The sequence below is a fragment of the Pocillopora damicornis genome, chromosome 8 (assembly GCF_964200805.1).
Source record: "Pocillopora damicornis chromosome 8, jaPocDami1.2, whole genome shotgun sequence".
Lineage (NCBI taxonomy): Eukaryota > Metazoa > Cnidaria > Anthozoa > Scleractinia > Pocilloporidae > Pocillopora > Pocillopora damicornis.
Window position 1 is genome coordinate 3,745,001 of NC_142677.1, and position 19,019 is coordinate 3,764,019.

The following is a 19,019-nucleotide window of genomic DNA, read 5'->3' on the forward strand; positions in this document are numbered from 1 at the left end:
AATTATGAAGAAAATCGAGTAGTGCTGAAATCTCATAGCACGAAACGAAATGACAGCGACATAAATCATAGAAAAATTTTTTTTAGTGGGCTTCAGAATTTGATAGATGAATCAGCAGACTCGAGACTAAACTGGAATGGAATAGTTTCAAAGTTTAATCGCCCATGTGGATTCATATTGACTACTTACTTTCCGTGTCTATAACTATCCCCTGTTTGCGCTTGTTACATAATTCTCAAAGATGATAATTTCGTTGTCCTTAGAGTGGTCTATAAAACCGAAAATTCAAAGGTAATGGTGATCTTTAAATAGCCGAGGTGAGGATTCTTGTTGCAACGACTGCTAAATCACTATTCAACACAACGCGTCGGCGTTCTCGAGCCAGTTTCTTATCGACATTTTTGCTACGCGCGCCGTTCTGAAATGACGTTCCCGTCCTCCTGCTAAACCACTCTAATATACACGTGTGAACAGTGAGTCAGTAAAACAATACGCCAGAATCGTATGAGCTTCTCTTATATCTTCTCTTGAAGTTGCCAGTAGGTATGACTGCTTGCCCCACCGTTTTACCCAAACGTTTCAACCTCCTCAGTTTAGCGTAAAAATTAAAAAGAAAAGTAATTTTCAACTCATGTTTTAACCTGCAATTTTTTTAAAACTTTTCCTCTTCTGGCTATTGTTTCATGATTGTCCTCTACCTAGAAATACACGGCGTCTTTTGGAGATTGACACCATCAGATCCTATGCAGCCCAGCAAAAAAGGGTCAATTACCACTATAACTTCTCCAAATGTTCACGATTATCTCATAGCATAGACTGTACAGGTCATGTGGAGGGTTCCTGCATGGGGAATGACATTTCAATTACCTGAACAAACTGTAAACATGAGAACTGCAAGCCAAGGTGTATTTGCCAAGTGCCTAAGTTTCCAAATTAGTCATGTAATTGTTAGAGTGGAGTTCACTCCTTTTTTGAGAGGCTATCTTCAGTTTGATCATCTTGTGACATGTGAAAACATCAAATGTTAATCACATATTCAAATAATTACTAGAATCAAAAGTTATAATTCTTTTAACAACCTGCTTCCTTTAACTGTGCTCCAGAAATAGTAAATGGTATTGAGAAAGGAAGAAAGTTCTTAAAACATTCGGTGTTAGATGGAATTTGTTGTGAATGTTAATTACGACAGCAACGAAAACATCTGTGAAGCTATAATAACGATTACCTTTCCACGTAAACAAACCATAATTAAGCATGATATGAATAAATTTAGTCTCACCCAGTTTGAATGAAGAATCCAAAATCTAATTAACTTAATGGTGAAAAAGCTGAATGTGTTTTTCCTGCTTCTGTCATTTTAAATATCACAAATCAGTAAGGCCACCACTTCAGTGTGATTCTTTTGATGATGGGTACTTTTTCTTATGGAAATCTATTTTTAGCATCTATCTTTTACCAGCTGACATCTGAGAAGAACCAAGTCTACACTAACTGGTAGTTTGACATATTGCAGGCAAACCCTACAACTGATTAAATTTTATTTGACCATAGACATGAAGGGCATTAGAGGAAATTAGCCAGCACAATTCAAGTTTCCCTTTTTAAGTATTCTTTAAAGTTTTTTTTTCTATCATATGGCAAAGTTTACAGTTTCCCTCATTTCATTGTCTTCTGTTCATTTGCTTGTTGGCTTTCCTGACAGCCTTAACTATTGCTGCTAACAAATGCGAAGAGCAAATAAAATGTTTACAGTTATTAACACTTTAATCCCTGAGAGTGACGAGCATCTAATTTCTCTTTTCAATATCATCCCTAAATCAAGCGTTAAGGTCATGAGAATAAAGGAAATGATAATCAACTGAAGAACCTCTTGATTATTAAACAAATTCTCCTTGCCAGAACATTGGGAAATGTATAGAGAACAGTATGGAGAATATGTATACTGATATTAGGGTGTAAAGGGTTAAAGACATCATGCAATCAGTTTTACATATGTAGAGTATATTGCTTGAATATATAATTAGGGTAAGTGAAAGTGCCTAATAAACATCATTTTCTGGTCTTCTACTCTTCTACCTTGGAGGGTACGTTTTGATTTGACATTTCGAGCATTAGCCTGAGCCCTACGTCAGAGCGAAACATTTGTCATTCGTCATTCGCTCTGACGAAGGGCTAAGCTCGAAACGCCAGTTTTGAAACTCTTAGCTGTGGCCAATTTACGTTATCAACTCAGTTGGTGATACCAAATCACCCTCCAATTCTGATTGGCGACGTACATTACGAAAGAAAAATCTGTAATGAATTTTGTCGAGATGAACGAGAAAAAAAAACTTGCTGGCGTGGAGCTTTACTAAACCCTTTTAATTTTTCTCCTGAAATGTCCCCCTCTTCCAAATTCCAGCAAATCAAGTCCTCTACAAAATTTTTCTTGATTAGTGTTCACGAGAGACTACAATCTCTTGGTGTTATGTTTAAAATCTGGCACGCCAGTTATTTGACGAGATAAAAACCTCGCTTTATTGCTCCATCTATACCGCAAGGAGTACTTGCGGACGGGAAAGCTTGCTTCTGCAAAAGGCGTTCCTGCAAGTTATCGGTGATCGAAGTCGATAAATTACGACCTGATAGAATTTGAGATATACGAAAGCGTCAATCGCTAAAAATTAAAGGATCATAAATGGCAAACGTTTTAGATTTAATTTGTGTTCTGTCTTTAAAGTACAAATGTCTTAATTAAAACGGAAGACACCATTCAGCTGACTGGAAGACAATCTCTTGGGCTTAGACGTTCGCAATAGTTAAATCTAGCTAAGCAGTCTATTTTACGTGAAACTTTCATATTCATGTTTAATTTGTCGTGTGAAATACATGTTAAAAGAAACTGAAAAGCATGGGAAATTTGTCACCCCTTTCAAAGAGTACTCTCACCTTCCATTCATGTGAAACCTTGGACAAACGCATGCGCTTTAAAGCTTTGAAGACGCTTTGTGACTTCACACGAAACAACCCCGTGTTTCAAACTGGAGTCTGTGGCGTAGCGCCTCAGTAAAAAATGTGAGACCAGAATAAACGTCGGAACCACTTATGGCTGATCAAGATAGAAACCCTGATGGCTTCTCAAACTTGATGAAGACGCGTGAAATGGATCTAGAGTCACAGAAGGCTTCAACATCATTCTGAAACTTTCTTTTGTAACTCGTTAACAAGACAGATTTGAGCGTCGATCAATTTGAAGCTTCAACATTCCTCTCCCCAAGTAACTCCACGGGCATCTGTGCCACCAGGGGTGGGGGATTTGAGCCTCGCTTGGGTGAGGTGGCAAATTTGAACTAGCCGAATATTCTTGTTTTAATTTTAATTATGGCGGAGTTTCAAGGTAAAGAGTCCGCTTTCTTGAGCAAATGGCTTAGAGGAAATGTTCACATCTTAGAATAATGCTTATAAACGAAAAAACCAAACAGCGGCACTACAAAATAATACGTGAGTTTGCTAAATTCTACAACGTTCGTTAATCATACAAAGAATTATTCAATAAAAAATTGTGCTTGAGCAGGAAATTTAAAGGCAACTTTGAACAAACCAATCTTCAAAGGTTCAAATGCTCGCGGTGCTGCCCAGGAGGGAAAATTAAAGCTTTGAACTATCGACGCAGAAGCAAAATTCGGAGTTTCACTGCACAGACAGACCAATCAAGATCGAGAAAGCGTATCAAAACCAACATCAGACGGATAAAAAACATTTAATGTCTAAGAGATAATGTAACCGTTGTTTTTTAAAATCTCATCTATGTAATTTTTTAAAGGAGACTTCAGTGTCTCTTTACATTCCAAGTACCTATTTGTAATAAAAGTAAGTATATCTTTTCGATTTTTTACCTATTTTTATTAAGTGATGCATTTAATTCAACAACTGATGGTTTGTAACACGATTATTGATTAATTATAAATTCAATTTTTCCTTATACAAGTAGAGCACCTTTCAATTGAGTGTCGTGAAACCAAACCCCTCGTTATTAAAGTAGCCAATCAGAACATAGGTAAAAAATACAAGGAGCCAATGAGAACTCAAAGTAAGAATAGCCAAACGGCTTGAAGCGCGGGAAAACGCGTGTGACCAAGTCGTGATTGGTTTCGGGTTTGCATCCGACCGATTGATGGGGAAAATGGCAAAGGGCCTTCTTGACCAATCACAGAACAACGAAGAGTAAACCCAATGAAATCCCGGATTTCCTACGACACTCAATTTAAAACTTGCACTAATACTTGACACAGGATCAACGACTGCTTTTGAAGCCACGTTTGACCGTGCAAACCAATTGAAATCGATACTTAACTTATATTAAAAATAATAACAGAAACAAACTTTTTTAAAAGTAAAATACGCTAAGAAACTCATTGATCCCACCATCTTTAGCTGAAAAATAGCAACATTTCAGTTTCAGAAATCGAAGCAACTGACGACCTCTATTGGCATTGCTAAAGAAAGAAAATCAGCTGAAAAATTGACAACACAAAATAGAAAGAAAACAAAATTTCTTTTCAAAATGTACCAAAAATATGACAAAAAAAGACAATACTTATTAAGTTTAAACCTACAATTTGTGATTTTCATAGTAATTCAAAATTTGACTTTTTTAAAATCCTATCTTAAAAATGCACCTAACACCTAACACCTTGTTTATGATAATATAAATGCTCTACTTGCTAATCTTACCATTAATGTGTATTTCTACATTTGGTTGTTTTTTTTTGTTTGTTTTTGTTTTTGCTTTTTTTTTTTTCAACAACCTGATACCTTCAGAGAAATGATTAATAATGGTAATTGAACTGAATGGAGTGCAGTTTGAGCTGAAATCATACGCGTGATTTCAAAGTCTATCGAGCGCGCAGCGCGAGTTCGATTTGAAATCACAAGTATGATTTCAGACCAAAATTGCACGACGCGAGGTTCAATTACCACTTTATTACATCCATTTTGAAATCGCCCAAATACAGGACTTGGCCAGTTCAAATATTTTATTGATGCAGTACTGAGCCGGTTTGAAATTAAATTAATCCATTTTTTTGGGAGGAAAAAGTAAGAGTTTTGGAAATAAAAGTAGCAAAATTTGCCCTACGATACTCTTTGTCTTTCACTTTCCTGCAATTTGATTAGTTACTTTAAACAAGCCTTGAAATCTGATTGGTTGTTTTGTTTTTAGTGTGGCCTGTTCATTGGTGGGGAAAAAAGATGCGATTTAAAGCTAATGATACATGGACGCGCGTAGATTTGGAATTTCTCTTCGAATGTTTAACTCGATAGCTCACGAGCGAGCGCAGCGAACGAGTGAGATGTCAAGTTGAACACGAGAAGAGAAATTCCATATCTACAAGCAACCATGTATTAGTTTGTTTATCATATAAACACAATAGCCCTTTACTGGAAAGAAAAGCCGACTTCATTAATGAATGAAAATGAATTAATCGACAATCCTCGAAAAACAATCGTAGAGTGCGTTGGCGCTGACTCTTACGATGGAAAAATGCGTTGAATCATGATTACAAAAACAAGAGAATCGTGAAGGCTTTGCCATTCATTCATCAACCTGACCGAGTGGCGCCAAAAGCTAGTGACGTGTAAGCAGCTCATTGGCTATATCAACACACGTGTAAAATACGATATTTTTCCACGTGTGTTGTTACAGGTTTTCTCAAGGCCGGAAATCCTTGTATAACACCGCTATTTATGTGATAAACATTATTACATGACAAACCATTCGGTATGCAACATCAATGTCCATTGAAGCTTGTTTCAGTGATTACATACTTTTCCACTGGATTTCGCTCTACTTGTCCCCGAAAAGTAATGTAATGTTCTTTCATTTTCTTCAGCTCTTTAACCACTGCTTGCATGTTTGGTCGTAAATCTGCGTCTTGTTCTCTGCACCAATTTATCAGTTGCGGCAATTCTTCTTGCACCTGACGTTTTAGTTCTTCACAATCAGGCCACTCAGATTTGCGCAACATGTTAAACAGCACCCACCCAAATCTATACACTTCAGCCTAGAATAGAAAAAGCACCCAAAAAGAACATATGGTTACTGGTGGTTATAGGTACATACATTAATAGGTACTATTAGTCTCCTTTGCAAATGAAAAGTACCCATTAATTGTCAAAGGTAGATGCAGTTGTGCTTATTTTTGTAAAGGGTAGTGTGGAGTATGTAAGGAACTTCACGTCTTCACCTAAATATAGGGAATGTATCCGACATCTGCAAACTTCATACTTCACTATTTATCTACAATGGTGTTGCTGGAAAATATAAGGCAAATCACACTAACTATTTGATACGACAAATTAATAATTGTTTTGAAACAGACCAGTCACTGAGTCAAGAAAAGTAGAATTCAATATCATCCCGGATTTTCTTTGATACTCAATTTAAAATTTCTCTGAGATTTTCTGCCGACTTCGTTAGCTAAAAAGTACCAATGGAAAGTAGTATTTCTTAGCCTGGTTACGACTGGATTGCTGCGATTGCGAGGATAACAAACAAAAGAACGAGCAATTCTGACTTGACACTCGGTTGACGAAAAACTTCTTTCCTAATGTTCGCTGTCTCTGGGATCTCCAACAAATCCCAGGGACACCCGACGTTCTTTCTAAGCAGTCTTAGCGATCGCACCAACAAAATGCAAAGACAGCCTTACAATAGAAGCATGATTGAAGCAGAAACATTTCTCTTACTTTTGTTGTGTATTGATGCGTTCTTGTCTCTGGGGCATTGAGGTGCGGTGCTCCTAGATCAGGTGTCATGATACTGCCCCAAGACCTTCCGTTACCAAAGTCGCAAAGTTTAAGCTTTTCACCTGGGGGGGTGTTGAATTCAAATAGGAGTAGATTACCAGGATGAATATCCCGGTGAAGAATCGGAACCGGAAGGCGGCTATGTAGATATGAGAGGCCACAACCTGCATCATGAGCAAAGGAGAATACTTCAAAGGGTCTCAAAAGTCTCTCCTTCAAAAGTTTTTGCAGGGAGCCACGGTTGCCATATTCCAGGACTATCCATGGTGGTCCATCAACATCAACTACAACAGCAATAAATGTCACCACATTCGGGTGTTCAAGCTGAGAAATAATCTTAAATTCTTGCTCAAAGAGTTTCTGCACATCAGATGAGATTTTTCGAGGTTTCTTTACAGCAACCTCAATGCAACCTAAATTTCCTTTCCAAACTTCTCCAAAGGCCCCTTTCCCTACAATCATGTCTAGTTTAAGATCACTGTACTGAACCTTCGAGCTACGATTTCCCAGTTTTTGGCCATGAACCTCGTTCCCTTCAGCTGTTCTTATATCTGGATTCACTCTCTTAAATTCTTTTTTTCTGTTCCGTACTTCGTCCTCTGTTCTGCAGTCACTCATGGCTTCTTCTGAGGGTATTCTCATGCGCGATGCTTCAACATCTTTCTTGTGTACTGTCTCCCCCTTCAACTACAATGCAACAGTGAAACAGTTTCAATCAATAGCCTGGGAGGATTTGAGATTCATTTTAGCAATCCACCTCAGCACTGAAGGAGTAAAACACTTTAAACTTTAAAAAAAATACTTCCAGCTAGAGTCCACTAGTGCGGGGAAAATGTAGCCCTATCAAAAGTAAAAATATTGTTTCATTCATCCTTTGGTTTTTTACTATTTGCAGCGTTTGTAGAGGTGAGGACTACCTCATCCAAAATGGTTGTTTGAAATTTCAAAATTTCAAACAATCATTACCCATGAAATCTTATCTTTTTGATGGGTAAAAAAATCAATTAACATACATACGTTTTGTTTCCATAGCACACAGTCATGTTCTTCTGGCGAGTTCTTTCTCGTTCTCATTTCTTTCTGCAGAAAAGCAAATCATAAGTTATTGTAACAAAAAAGATTCCTCTAGTTGTAATTAGCTCTGGGTTTGAAAAATATTCTGAATCCTAAGAGAGGCTGTTTTAGGTGCCCAATGAAACAGCATGACCACTCATTCACAATGCACTTAAAAAATGAAAACTTATGGATCCAGTCATACATGTATGCCCAAATATTTCATGATATAAACATGTACATAGATGATGGTTTATTTGGAAAATAAATGCATGTAGATAAACAAATAAATTGAAGTAATTTGATGTTTTTTCATTCTCCTTGTGAAATTCACCACTGCTACTTATTGACCATTAAACATAATAGTTATGTACCTGTGTTGCTGAATCAATAGTTCCACATTCTTCACCCTTGAGTAATTTATCCTCCTCCTCCTCCTTCTCCTAAAAATTAAACAGTTATACAGTTTCAATCCAAAGCCTGGAGGGATTTGGGATGTACTGTATGTTACCAATCAACCTTTGCTAGGAATGTCGCTATATTTGTAGCATTTATACAGGTGAGGACTGCCTCACCCAAAATGATTGTCTCAATTTCAAGTTTAAAATCTTATCAGTTCCATGCAATGATGCATCATTGCAAAAAGCAACTACAAAAACAATTAATTAACATACTTTTTCTCGAAATTGCACACAGTCATTTTCTTCTGCTAAGTTCTTTCTTGTTCCTGTTCCTTTCTGCAGACAAGCAAATCATGGGTTATTATGATAAAATTCAATTCCTCTACTTGTAATTAGCTCTGGGTTTGATAATATTCTGAGTCCTAAGAGTGGTTGTTTTAGGTGCCCAATCAAGTAGCATGATCACTCATTCACAATGCACTCAAAATGAAAACTTATGGATCCAGTCATATATGTATGTCCGAATATTACATGATATATACATGTACATAGATGATGGTTTATTTGGATAATTATTAAACAAGTAGATATACAAATAAATTGAAGTAATTTGATGTTACCTTTCAATCTACTTGTGAAATTCACCACTGCTATTTATTGACCATTAAACATAATATTTATGTACCTGTGCTGCTGAATTAATACAGGTGCTTGTCTCTGATGCAGTTTCTGACACTGTACTCCTTGTTGCCATACCATTTCCTTCACCCTTGAGTAATTCCTCCTCCTCCTCCTTCTCCTAAAAATTAAACAGTTTTACAGTTTCAATCCAAAGCCTGGAGGGATTTGGGATGTACTGTATGTTACCAATCAACCTCTGCTAGGAATGTTGCTATATTTGTAGCATTCATACAGGTGAGGACTGCCTCACCCAAAATGATTGTCTCAATTTCAAGTTTAAAATCTTATCAGTTCCATGCAATGATGCATCATTGCAAAAAGCAACTACAAAAACAATTAATTAACATACTTTTTCTCGAAATTGCACACAGTCATTTTCTTCTGCCAAGTTCTTTCTTGTTCCTGTTCCTTTCTGCAGACAAGCAAATCATGGGTTATTATGATAAAATTCAATTCCTCTACTTGTAATTAGCTCTGGGTTTGATAATATTCTGAGTCCTAAGAGTGGTTGTTTTAGGTGCCCAATCAAGTAGCATGACCACTCATTCACAATGCACTCAAAATGAAAACTTATGGATCCAGTCATACATGTATGTCCAAATATTACATGATATATACATGTACATAGATGATGGTTTATTTGGATAATTATTAAACAAGTAGATATACAAATAAATTGAAGTAATTTGATGTTACCTTTCAATCTACTTGTGAAATTCACAACTGCTATTTATTGACCATTAAACATAATATTTATGTACCTGTGCTGCTGAATTAATACAGGTGCTTGTCTCTGATGCAGTTTCTGACACTGTACTCCTTGTTGCCATACCATTTCCTTCACCCTCGTGTAATTTCTCCTCCTCCTAAAAATTAAACAGTTATACAGTTTCAATCTAAAGCCTGGAGGGATTTGGGATGTACTGTATGTTACCAATCAACCTCTGCTAGGAATGTTGCTATATTTGTAGCATTCATACAGGTGAGGACTGCCTCACCCAAAATGATTGTCTCAATTTCAAGTTTAAAATCTTATCAGTTCCATGCAATGATGCATCATTGCAAAAAGCAACTACAAAAACAATTAATTAACATACTTTTTCTTGAAATTGCACACAGTCATTTTCTTCTGCCAAGTTCCTTCTTGTTCCCATTCCTCTCTGCAGACAAGCAAATCATGGGTTATTATGATAAAATTCAATTCCTCTAGTTGTAATTAGCTCTGGGTTTGATAATACTCTGAATCCTAAGAGTGGTTGTTTTAGGTGCCCAATCAAGGCATGACCACTCATTCACAATGCACTCAAAATGAAAACTTGTGGATCAATGCCGCAGGGATGGAAACACGCAAGGGTTACTCCACTTTTTAAAAGAGGAGTGTTTACCGATATGGACAATAATCAACCTAGATCTGTCCTGCCCGTGGCATCAAAATTACTGGAGAGTGAACACAAGTTACCGAGTCCTTTTCAGTGTGGATTTAGAGCAAATCACTCAACTGAATTTGCTGCCGTTGCCTTCCCTGATTTCGTTCGACGTGGTATGAATCAAGGTTTACTTACTGGTGCTGTGTTATTGACCTGCGTAAAGCGTTTGATTCTGTCGACTACAATCGATTGATAAACATGCCTCCAGTTCAACACAATGTTTATCCAAGTGTAACGATCAAATTACCACTATTTACCAAAAATCGGAACAGAAACGACTAAAAAGTCCTGAGTAACCTCTCCTTGTTATATGTGGAGGTATTTTCATTAAAAATCAGGGGCTAAGGAGGAAAACAAAGTAAAAACATAGGCATGCTATGCATGCAAGAGTTATTTTTTGTGGGGTGGGTGGATTACTTGAAACATTAGCCGAGGTTACACTGGCCCTTTTACCCATGGGTAAATAGCGTTTGCCCACAGGCAAGGACGTTTTTGTGTGTAACCGCTTTCCCCAGACCGAAATTGCCCCAGGGTTATTTCCATGGATACATCAAAAAGAACAAAAGAACTTCTCATGACAGTTCCTGAACTGAAAAGTTCGGTTTATCTGCTCCCTGAGGTGGCTTGACCAATCTTAAAGCAGAATGTAGCTAATACAGGAAATGGCCTGCAGTGTTTGAGGTGAAATCCGATGCGCTTGGCTAATTTCGCACCTTCTTCGGTGTCTTATCGCAAGAAACTGCTGGACTGTTATATTTATGGAGGACTGTCATATAAAAGGCAGGAGAATCACTGAAATTTAGCTTAATAGATCTCGATTCATGACATCCATGTTTCTCTGTACTTTTCCTGCCAATTTGTCAGGTTAGTGAACTCATATCTAATTATATTTGACCCTGAGAGGAGTCTTTTACTGTGTAATCGCATCCCCAAGGGTAACATGAAACCTGAGCTTAACCAAACCCAAACCATTTACCCTCTGTAAGGCCCCAAACCCAAGGTGTGTGTAACCACGGCTATTGTAAGCGATGTCTACATTCCTATAAAAGGAAAGAAGAGTACTAACGCGGGAAAGAATGAAAATGTCGAATTAGCTCACACACAGGTATTTTGTGGTCAATTGTGTGTGTTGTGCAAATAACTGTAACCAAAAATAAATTGTATTAGTGCCACGGATACCTGTTAGTACAAAATGCAGACAGCAGACTGCAGACCGGATACAAAATGTAGACTAGGTACAAAATGTACAGTGGTCAATTTATATTATTTACTAAGTTAATACAAATTATCTTGTAATATTCATTAAGATACATACTTCTGAATCCTTTTTCAATTCCCTGAACTGGGCTTTCAGGACTTTATTTTCTTCTATCAATGCCTATAGCAACATAATAAATGCATAAATAAAGATCTAAGAAAATCATCAATAATCAATAATAAATGATAATAATAATAATCAATTAATAACAGATAAGTTAATTGGTAGTTAAATGACCAATAAATAAATAAAATAGGCAGCACTTTCAATAAGACCCAGCACCAGCCAGAGCTCTAGTTATTCTGTTGTGTATTGCTAGGTACATTTTGTCACATCCAAGTCAAATTTACAGAACAAAAATACAAATTTATAGCATGTAAAATCAGTTTTCAATTTAGTATTGAAGTATTCAACTTCTTTTTTTTTCCAAATTTTGTTTCAGCTTTCTTTTTCTGCTTGTTTTGTCTGTTCTGCTAATTAATTCATCATGTAGAAAGTCTGGGTGCATGTGAGTTGGTTACTAAAGACAATTTCAAACAACTTTCTGCTGAACTAGCTATAGTCATCAAATATTTTTGGACAAATACCAAAACAGCAGTTCTTCTCAACTGTTGTTTAAATAGCATACTGGTCAATAACACATGTAGATCAAATTGATGACTTTTTGGTTAACATGTTAAGTCAAAAAATATGGTCTTTTTTTTTTAAGGCAGGGCACTGAGAGGTTTGTCTACAATTGCAAGCAGAAAAAAACTGTGCAAACAAAGATAATTGTGTAATATTGTGAGACAAAAAGGGAAGTGTGAATGGAAGACAATAGAATCTGGCTTGGCTAAGTGTAGAAAGGTTTGGATTGTATATTATTCAAACATAATATATACATACCTGCACTTCTGAAATATCATTCGACTGAGACTCTGTGCATAGATCTGTGACCAGTACCTTTGCTACAGTTTGCCCTGTTGCAGGATGTAATGTTCTCCCTGTTGGATCACCACTGGAGCTAATCTTGGAAGTTTCCAGGCCTAAAATGAAAACAATTGTTTAAACATGGAAACTATGATTTCTCTGTCAATGGTTTTTGCACCATGCAGTCAGCATGCAGAGTGTACACCACACAGTGGTAGTTTTAGTTATTCTTTGTTCGTCTTTCTGGTAAATGCATGTAACATCAACATCAACATCACCATGTAGCAAGCTAAAATCATTGAATGGCAAGAGAACAAGATTAGGCTTGTACAGGATTTTGTGCTTGAGTTTCAAATACCTTATTTACTTGTTCAAAGAAGTTAACCCTTTAAAATTGAAGACCCAGAATTAGTAATTCTCCCTACTGACGACCATACATTTTCTGTAAATTGTTTTCATTATACACCAGATTTAAGTGAAACCAGAAAAAGATGGCAAAATACTGAACAGAACATAATCAGAAAAGAGCTGCAAGGAGCAAGGTTCTTTTCAGTCTTGGCAGATGGGAGCACAGATTCAGGGATCATCCAGCAAGAATCTTTTTTGGTGAGATACACTGAACCAGAGGTATTACCAAAGACTCAGTTTGCTGACTTGGTTGATGCTTTAAGTGCTGATGCCAAAGGTTAGTGCTTAAAAGTGTCTTAAATCTAACCATAAAATGTATTTCATTTCATGATTCCAAGTTTTCTCTTTCCACATTTCAAAGCAAAATTTATTACAAAGGGGATTGAAAAAAAAATTTTTTCTTTGTAACACAGCAGCAGTTAAAGATACTCCTCTCCTCCCAAGACCTTGATAATAATTTAACTGTTTTTAGGTGTGCTAGAAGCAATGGACAAGGGCCTAGACAGAGTGGGAGTCAATGTTAAACATCAGAAGGAAAAGATGGTCAGCTGAAACTTTGAGGGTGTAGCAGTTATGTTAACAAAACAATCTGGTGTGGCAAAAAAAAACTGAAGGACAGGTTGGACAATTACCTTGTGTCTATTCACCAAAAATGAGCACTGATCAAGTCTAACTGACTTTTTTGGGATGCCTTTAATTTAATATCAATTTTTCTGTAGTTACTTACCTTTATCCATTATAATTTTAATATCTTGTTATCTTTTTCCAGGTAATGAATTCTGAAAAAAAAAGTCATGCATAAAATTTAGTTCCAAGTTACCATATAAAATGACTCCAGGCTTTGGTCTAAACAGAAAGAAATAACCGAGCAACTGGGGCAAACAAAAAAGGCAGAAAGAGAAATAGTTAACAAGTTCTGAGAAACTTGAAAAATGAAATGCTATAATTATCATAGCTATACACATATTAGTTATTAAACTTCAAGAATACTTATGGAATATTTCAGAAGTCATTTTAAATGAGAAAAAATTAGGAGAGGTTTTTAACTACATTTTAGCCCTTCACTATGAATGGTCTTGACGTTCTGAACTCTTTCGAGAGTTTTATAAATAATAACTTCACAACAAAGTTATAGCCAAATTGTTCTTCCGTAGAAGCTTACAACTACAAGTGAATAAGTGCAGTTGATTACATGTTCGATCGAATGTACAGTATATTTCAATCGAGGACTCTTGATCGTAGTTTCTGAATCGATTCTACATCGACTTTAGCTTCATTAAAGACGCCATTCTTATTCAGTGACATGTACATGAGTGGCCAGGTATTCTGCAGTTGCTCCGGAAATTTTAAGGGGTAAAGCTTATCAGTAATTTTAAGATTTCGTCAACTGTTTCCAAAGAACGAAACTATTTTTGCAGAATATGGTGAACGATTTCAATTTAATATAACCCAGGGTTAGTGTGAAATTTTATTTCAGACCTGAAAGCTTTAAAAAATTCAGCTTAGGTGTTTTGTCTACAATGCTATAACCGGACTCTTTGAAAAGGAAAGAAGAAATCAGTATTTGAAAAAGGGTTCCTGAATATAGAAACAAAGAAACCTGGATTCAATTTTAACCCTGGGTTGGCGCTGATCGGCCTTCGAACAACTAGGCCCTGAACTTGATTATACATCTAAACATCGAATGAACTGACCGCAAACTTAAACTGCACGGTTCAAACAAGGCGAGAAGGATCTGATCCGGTGGAATTGCTTTAACTTACTACAGAGAAAAGGTATTTTCTGCCACCTGATTCTTCAAAACTGCGACTCAGTCTTCTCATTGGTTTCTGCATGATCCCATGTCATCTGGCAAACACACTGAATTTCGAGCCCAGGGTCATTTTGGTTCCTTGTCAGCGGTATGGTCCCCCAATAGCGTAAGTAATTCAAGTATGGAGTCAATGGAGAATTGATATTTACTCATACTCAGTACATACCACATGATATATAGATTAAGGCAAGCCTAAAAGCGGAGCTCTTGTTAGTTTATTTTCTAGCCCCTCGTTATAATAAAAACTGTAATAAAACTCTTCAGCACTGGCTGAGGAAGAGTTTCTTCAAAGAGATTAAGGGACCAGCCCAGGGGGTGGGGAGGAAACGGAAGAATTGGCGAGGTCTGGAACCTGGGGACGACGTTCTCACAATTTGCAGTAAAACGCATGCTAGTCAGCTGTATCTGAGGATCTTTGTTGTTGTTCCAGATGTTTTGAGGAAATTCTCGAAGATAGAGAATCTTTTCTTCTCCAGAGGAAGTGTGCGATCTCAGCTTCAGTTGGAATTATATTATTCTGAGCGTAACTGATAATTTTGGCTTAGGAAAATGAGCCAAAATTGAAAGAAACGACGTGCCCGGTAAACTACATCGAGTTTAGACATCACCAGTCGATTGAAGGGTACACACGTGATAACAGTGAATTAGTAAATCAAGACGCCAGAATCGTAGTAGCTTCTTTTATAGTCTTCTTTTGAAGTTGCCAGGTATGATTGCTTGCCTCATCATTTTTTTCCCTAATGTTTCAACCTCCTCTTTTTCGCGTAAAAATTAAAAAGAAAAGTCATTTTCAACTCGTGCTTGAACCTGTAATTTCTTAAAACTTTTCCTCTTTTGGCTATTATTGTTTCATGATTGTCCTCCGGCTGGAAATACACGGCATCTTTTTGCTTTTTGAGATTCTTTCTGTTATTTGATTCGGTAACCTCTGCTGTAACTACTTATAATGTAGGTGTCTTTAAGCCAACTGCCAATGATCTTAGCAACTCTAGCTAATGAAGTACGAAATTTGTCTGACATGTTTCTTGCGCTGCAAAAGTCTGCTTTAAAAGAAGAAAAGCTAGAGCTAAAATGTCATGATTAAAACTTGATGGCGAAGAGAGATTTAGGATTCGATTATGAAGACATTTGTGGAAAACTTGAGATAATACCTTGATTTCATTTTTACATCACAGCAAACAATTCCAAACATCAATCAAGTTTTCTCTTTAGTTTTAAAGTTGAGTTTTTGTTATTGGCTGTATTAAATGGGTTGAAAAATTTTTGATGGTGTTTTCTCATGTTTGCAAAATAGTTGAATTCAATGGAAGGTAGAGTTATTGCAACATGTTCACATGAAACACAACAATAAATTTTATTGATATGTAAAAAGGTTTTATTTGACTACTGGCAAGTCATATTATATTTCAACCCAGTCATTTTCCACAATTTGTAAAGACCATTACAAAATAATCAGTCAGGGAAACATATGCCATGTTTGAAATGTCATGTCCATAGTAAGCAAACAGGATTGAGGAGGGTGTATGTGGGAATAGGCTCTCCTGTCTGTATTGTTAATTTGCTAATCACTCCTGTTGCCAATGTTTTGATGAGGCTAACCAGTCAAGGTTGAGGAATTGAGGATTTTAGTAGGCAGTCACTTTTTTCAAGCCTGGAAAGTATCATCGTAAAAGCCATACTTGTGCCTGGTAACTCATTCTTATTCTGATAAACTAGTTTTAAGAAGGATACAATGTTTTATTACAAATATTTGATGCATAGGCTGTGCACAAATGTTTAATGTACCTATACTTTTTTTTAGCCAATACTAATCCCTATGCATGAAGAAATGTCAGTAGGATCATTGGAAAAATTTACCAAACATCTGCAAGATATTATGTAAGTATTTAAATTACATAAATATTAACTGATACCAGGAGATCTATAAAAATAGAATATTCAAAGAATGTAAAATTTGTTTGAAAAATTAGAACTTGGTATAGGCCAAATAAACAAGATTCTTAGAAAAAGAAATGTGTATTGATGAAAAAAGCTAAACAACCCTTTAACCGGTTTTCTATGGGCGGCCGTCACCACCAAAAATACAAGGTAGCTTAGCGTAGTGTAGAATGGTACAGCGTACATACAAACTTTGTAGCGTTTCGTGGAATGGCTCAGCGAATGTCGAATGGTGCAGCGTACACAAAAATGGTGTAGAGTTGTGTGAAATGGCTTAGTCTAATGTAGAATGGTACAGCGTCCACACAAACAGTGTAGCGTTGCGTGAAATGGCTCAGCGTAATGTCGAATGGTACAGCGTACACACAAATGGTGTAGAGTTGCGTGAAATGGCTCAGCGTAATGTAGAATGGTACAGCAAGCACACAAACGGTGTGGCGTTGCGTCAAATGGCTCAGGGTAATGTAGAATGGTACAGCGTACACACATGGTGTAGCGTTGCGTCAAATGGCTCAGCGTTATGTCGAATGGTTCAGCGTACATACAAACGGTGTGGCGTTGCGTCAAATGGCTCAGCGTAATGTCGAATGGTACAGCGTACACAGAAATGGTGTAGCGTTGCGTGAAATGGCTTAGCGTAATGTAGAATGGTACAGCGTAGACACAAATAGTGTAGCGTTATGTCGAATATTGTATTTTTTCGTTGTCGTTCGTGAAAGCGTCAATTAAAACAGCAGCTAGACTGAATTCTACCACGGTTTGCCGGCCTCCCGGTTTACCACAGTTTGCACGCGTTGGTGGGCCTGAACACGTTTATACTATTAAGTAGTGTTATGACGTGCATTAAATGTCGATTGTAGAGCTCTCTTTTCTTCTCTGACTCACGCTTACTTTTTGTCAGAAATTTTGAAAGCTGCTAGAACAGAACAGGATTACCCAATTATCGTCGGAGGTGATTTTAACGTCATACTCCACCCTGCTTTGGTGGACGGGGCGGAAACAACAGAAGGAAAGACTCCGCAAAATTAGTTGAAGATATGCAACTTGATTTCGATTTGGTTGATATCTGGCGAATTAGGAACCCCACTGCATCACGATTTACTTGGCGTCAAAAAACTCCGCTTGTACAGAGGCGTCTAGATTATTGGCTTATAAGTGACAGTTTGCAAGATGAGATAATTTCAGTGGAGATTAAAACATCAATAAAAACAGACCATTCGGCAATAACCCTTTCAATTAGCAGCTTAGATGAAACTGAGAGAGGACCGAATTTCTGGAAATTCAATTCGAACTTAGTAAATGACTCGGACTACTGTGAACTTTTAACTACTGAGTATGTGAATTGGTCAGAGGAATTTAAAGAGGTTCAGGATAAGCGTGTTTTATGGGATTTAATTAAAATACAGAATAAGACAGCGAACAATCACATACAGTAAAGGTAAAGCTCGTGAAAGAAGAGCAAAACTACAAAAGGTGGAAGATAAGCTGAAGGAATGTACAGAAAAATGTGATATTGATCCAAATAGAGGAAATCTCGAGGAACTGGAGTGTCCTCAAACAGAATATGATCAATTGTACAGAAGGGGCAATCATTCGCTCTAGGGTAACCTAGTATGAAATGGGTAAGAAAAACAACAAATATTTTTTGAATTTAGGAAATTCAAATAAAACAGAAAGCAGTGTCCGCAAAATCATAACAACTGATGGAGCATTAACTAGCGACCCAAAAAGGATTATATGAATGAATTGGAATTATATTATTCTCTATGATGGTAGAAATTCCGCAGACACGCAGACAACTTCTTCTTTTATAAATGATCTCACCGATGTTCCATATTTAGCCGAAGAGAAGAGGAACGTTTGCGAGGGTATCCTTAGATACGATGAATGCTAAAATGCATTACAGACCTTCCAAAAGAACAAATCGCCAGGGAACGATGGTTTAACGGCCGAGTTTTACTTAGCCTTTTGGTTATTGCTTGGAAAGTTGGTAGTTGATAGTTTGAATTATGCTTTCGAATACGGTGAACTATCGAACTCATAGAAACAGGCTGTTATCACCTTAACTGAAAAGAAAGGAAAAGAAAAAAGGTTGGTGAAGAATTGGCGTCCAATATCTCTTGTAAATGTTGATGCTAAATTGGCGTCTAAAACTTTAGCAAAGCGTTTGGAAAAGGTACTTCCTGAAGTAATTTATTTTAATCAAAACGCGTTTGTAAAAGGGAGAACAATTTTTGATTCCGTCAGAACGATCGATGATGTGATTGAATATGCTAGATACAAAGATATACCTGGGATTCTAGTGGCTATAGACTTTGAAAAAGCTTTCGACTCGCTCAATTTAA

The 19,019-nt window shown here is 36.8% G+C and overlaps 3 protein-coding genes and 1 long non-coding RNA gene across 6 annotated transcripts in view; all 4 read right to left on the minus strand.

The window, feature by feature from the left end:
• Nucleotides 1–19,019, minus strand: part of LOC149040998 (YEATS domain-containing protein 4-like) — a 65,973-nt gene that overhangs the window by 28,714 nt on the left and 18,240 nt on the right. The window lies entirely within an intron of this gene.
• LOC149041002 (mitogen-activated protein kinase kinase kinase 7-like) lies at nucleotides 5,625–7,863 on the minus strand. Its single transcript, XM_089214213.1, has 3 exons — nucleotides 7,804–7,863; nucleotides 6,727–7,473; nucleotides 5,625–6,041 (listed from the first exon to the last, which is right to left on the minus strand). Exons 1-3 carry the CDS (start codon nucleotides 7,858–7,860, stop codon nucleotides 5,769–5,771), a joined length of 1,077 nt encoding a protein of 358 aa, XP_089070339.1. The 5' UTR covers nucleotides 7,861–7,863; the 3' UTR covers nucleotides 5,625–5,768.
• LOC149041003 (uncharacterized) lies at nucleotides 7,912–10,075 on the minus strand. Its single transcript, XM_089214599.1, has 5 exons — nucleotides 10,019–10,075; nucleotides 9,683–9,787; nucleotides 9,271–9,333; nucleotides 8,214–8,282; nucleotides 7,912–8,010 (listed from the first exon to the last, which is right to left on the minus strand). The coding sequence occupies exons 1-5, from the start codon at nucleotides 10,073–10,075 to the stop codon at nucleotides 7,912–7,914; spliced, it is 393 nt and encodes a 130-aa protein (XP_089070725.1).
• Nucleotides 9,788–14,763, minus strand: LOC113679137 (uncharacterized). Of its 3 annotated transcripts, none has more exons than XR_016189036.1 (4): nucleotides 14,713–14,763; nucleotides 13,651–13,702; nucleotides 12,492–12,631; nucleotides 9,788–11,726 (listed from the first exon to the last, which is right to left on the minus strand). It is a non-coding gene; the product is annotated as an uncharacterized LOC113679137 (long non-coding RNA). The 3 variants fall into 3 exon arrangements; XR_016189037.1 differs by having other exon boundaries at nucleotides 14,687–14,763; XR_016189035.1 differs by having other exon boundaries at nucleotides 14,618–14,757.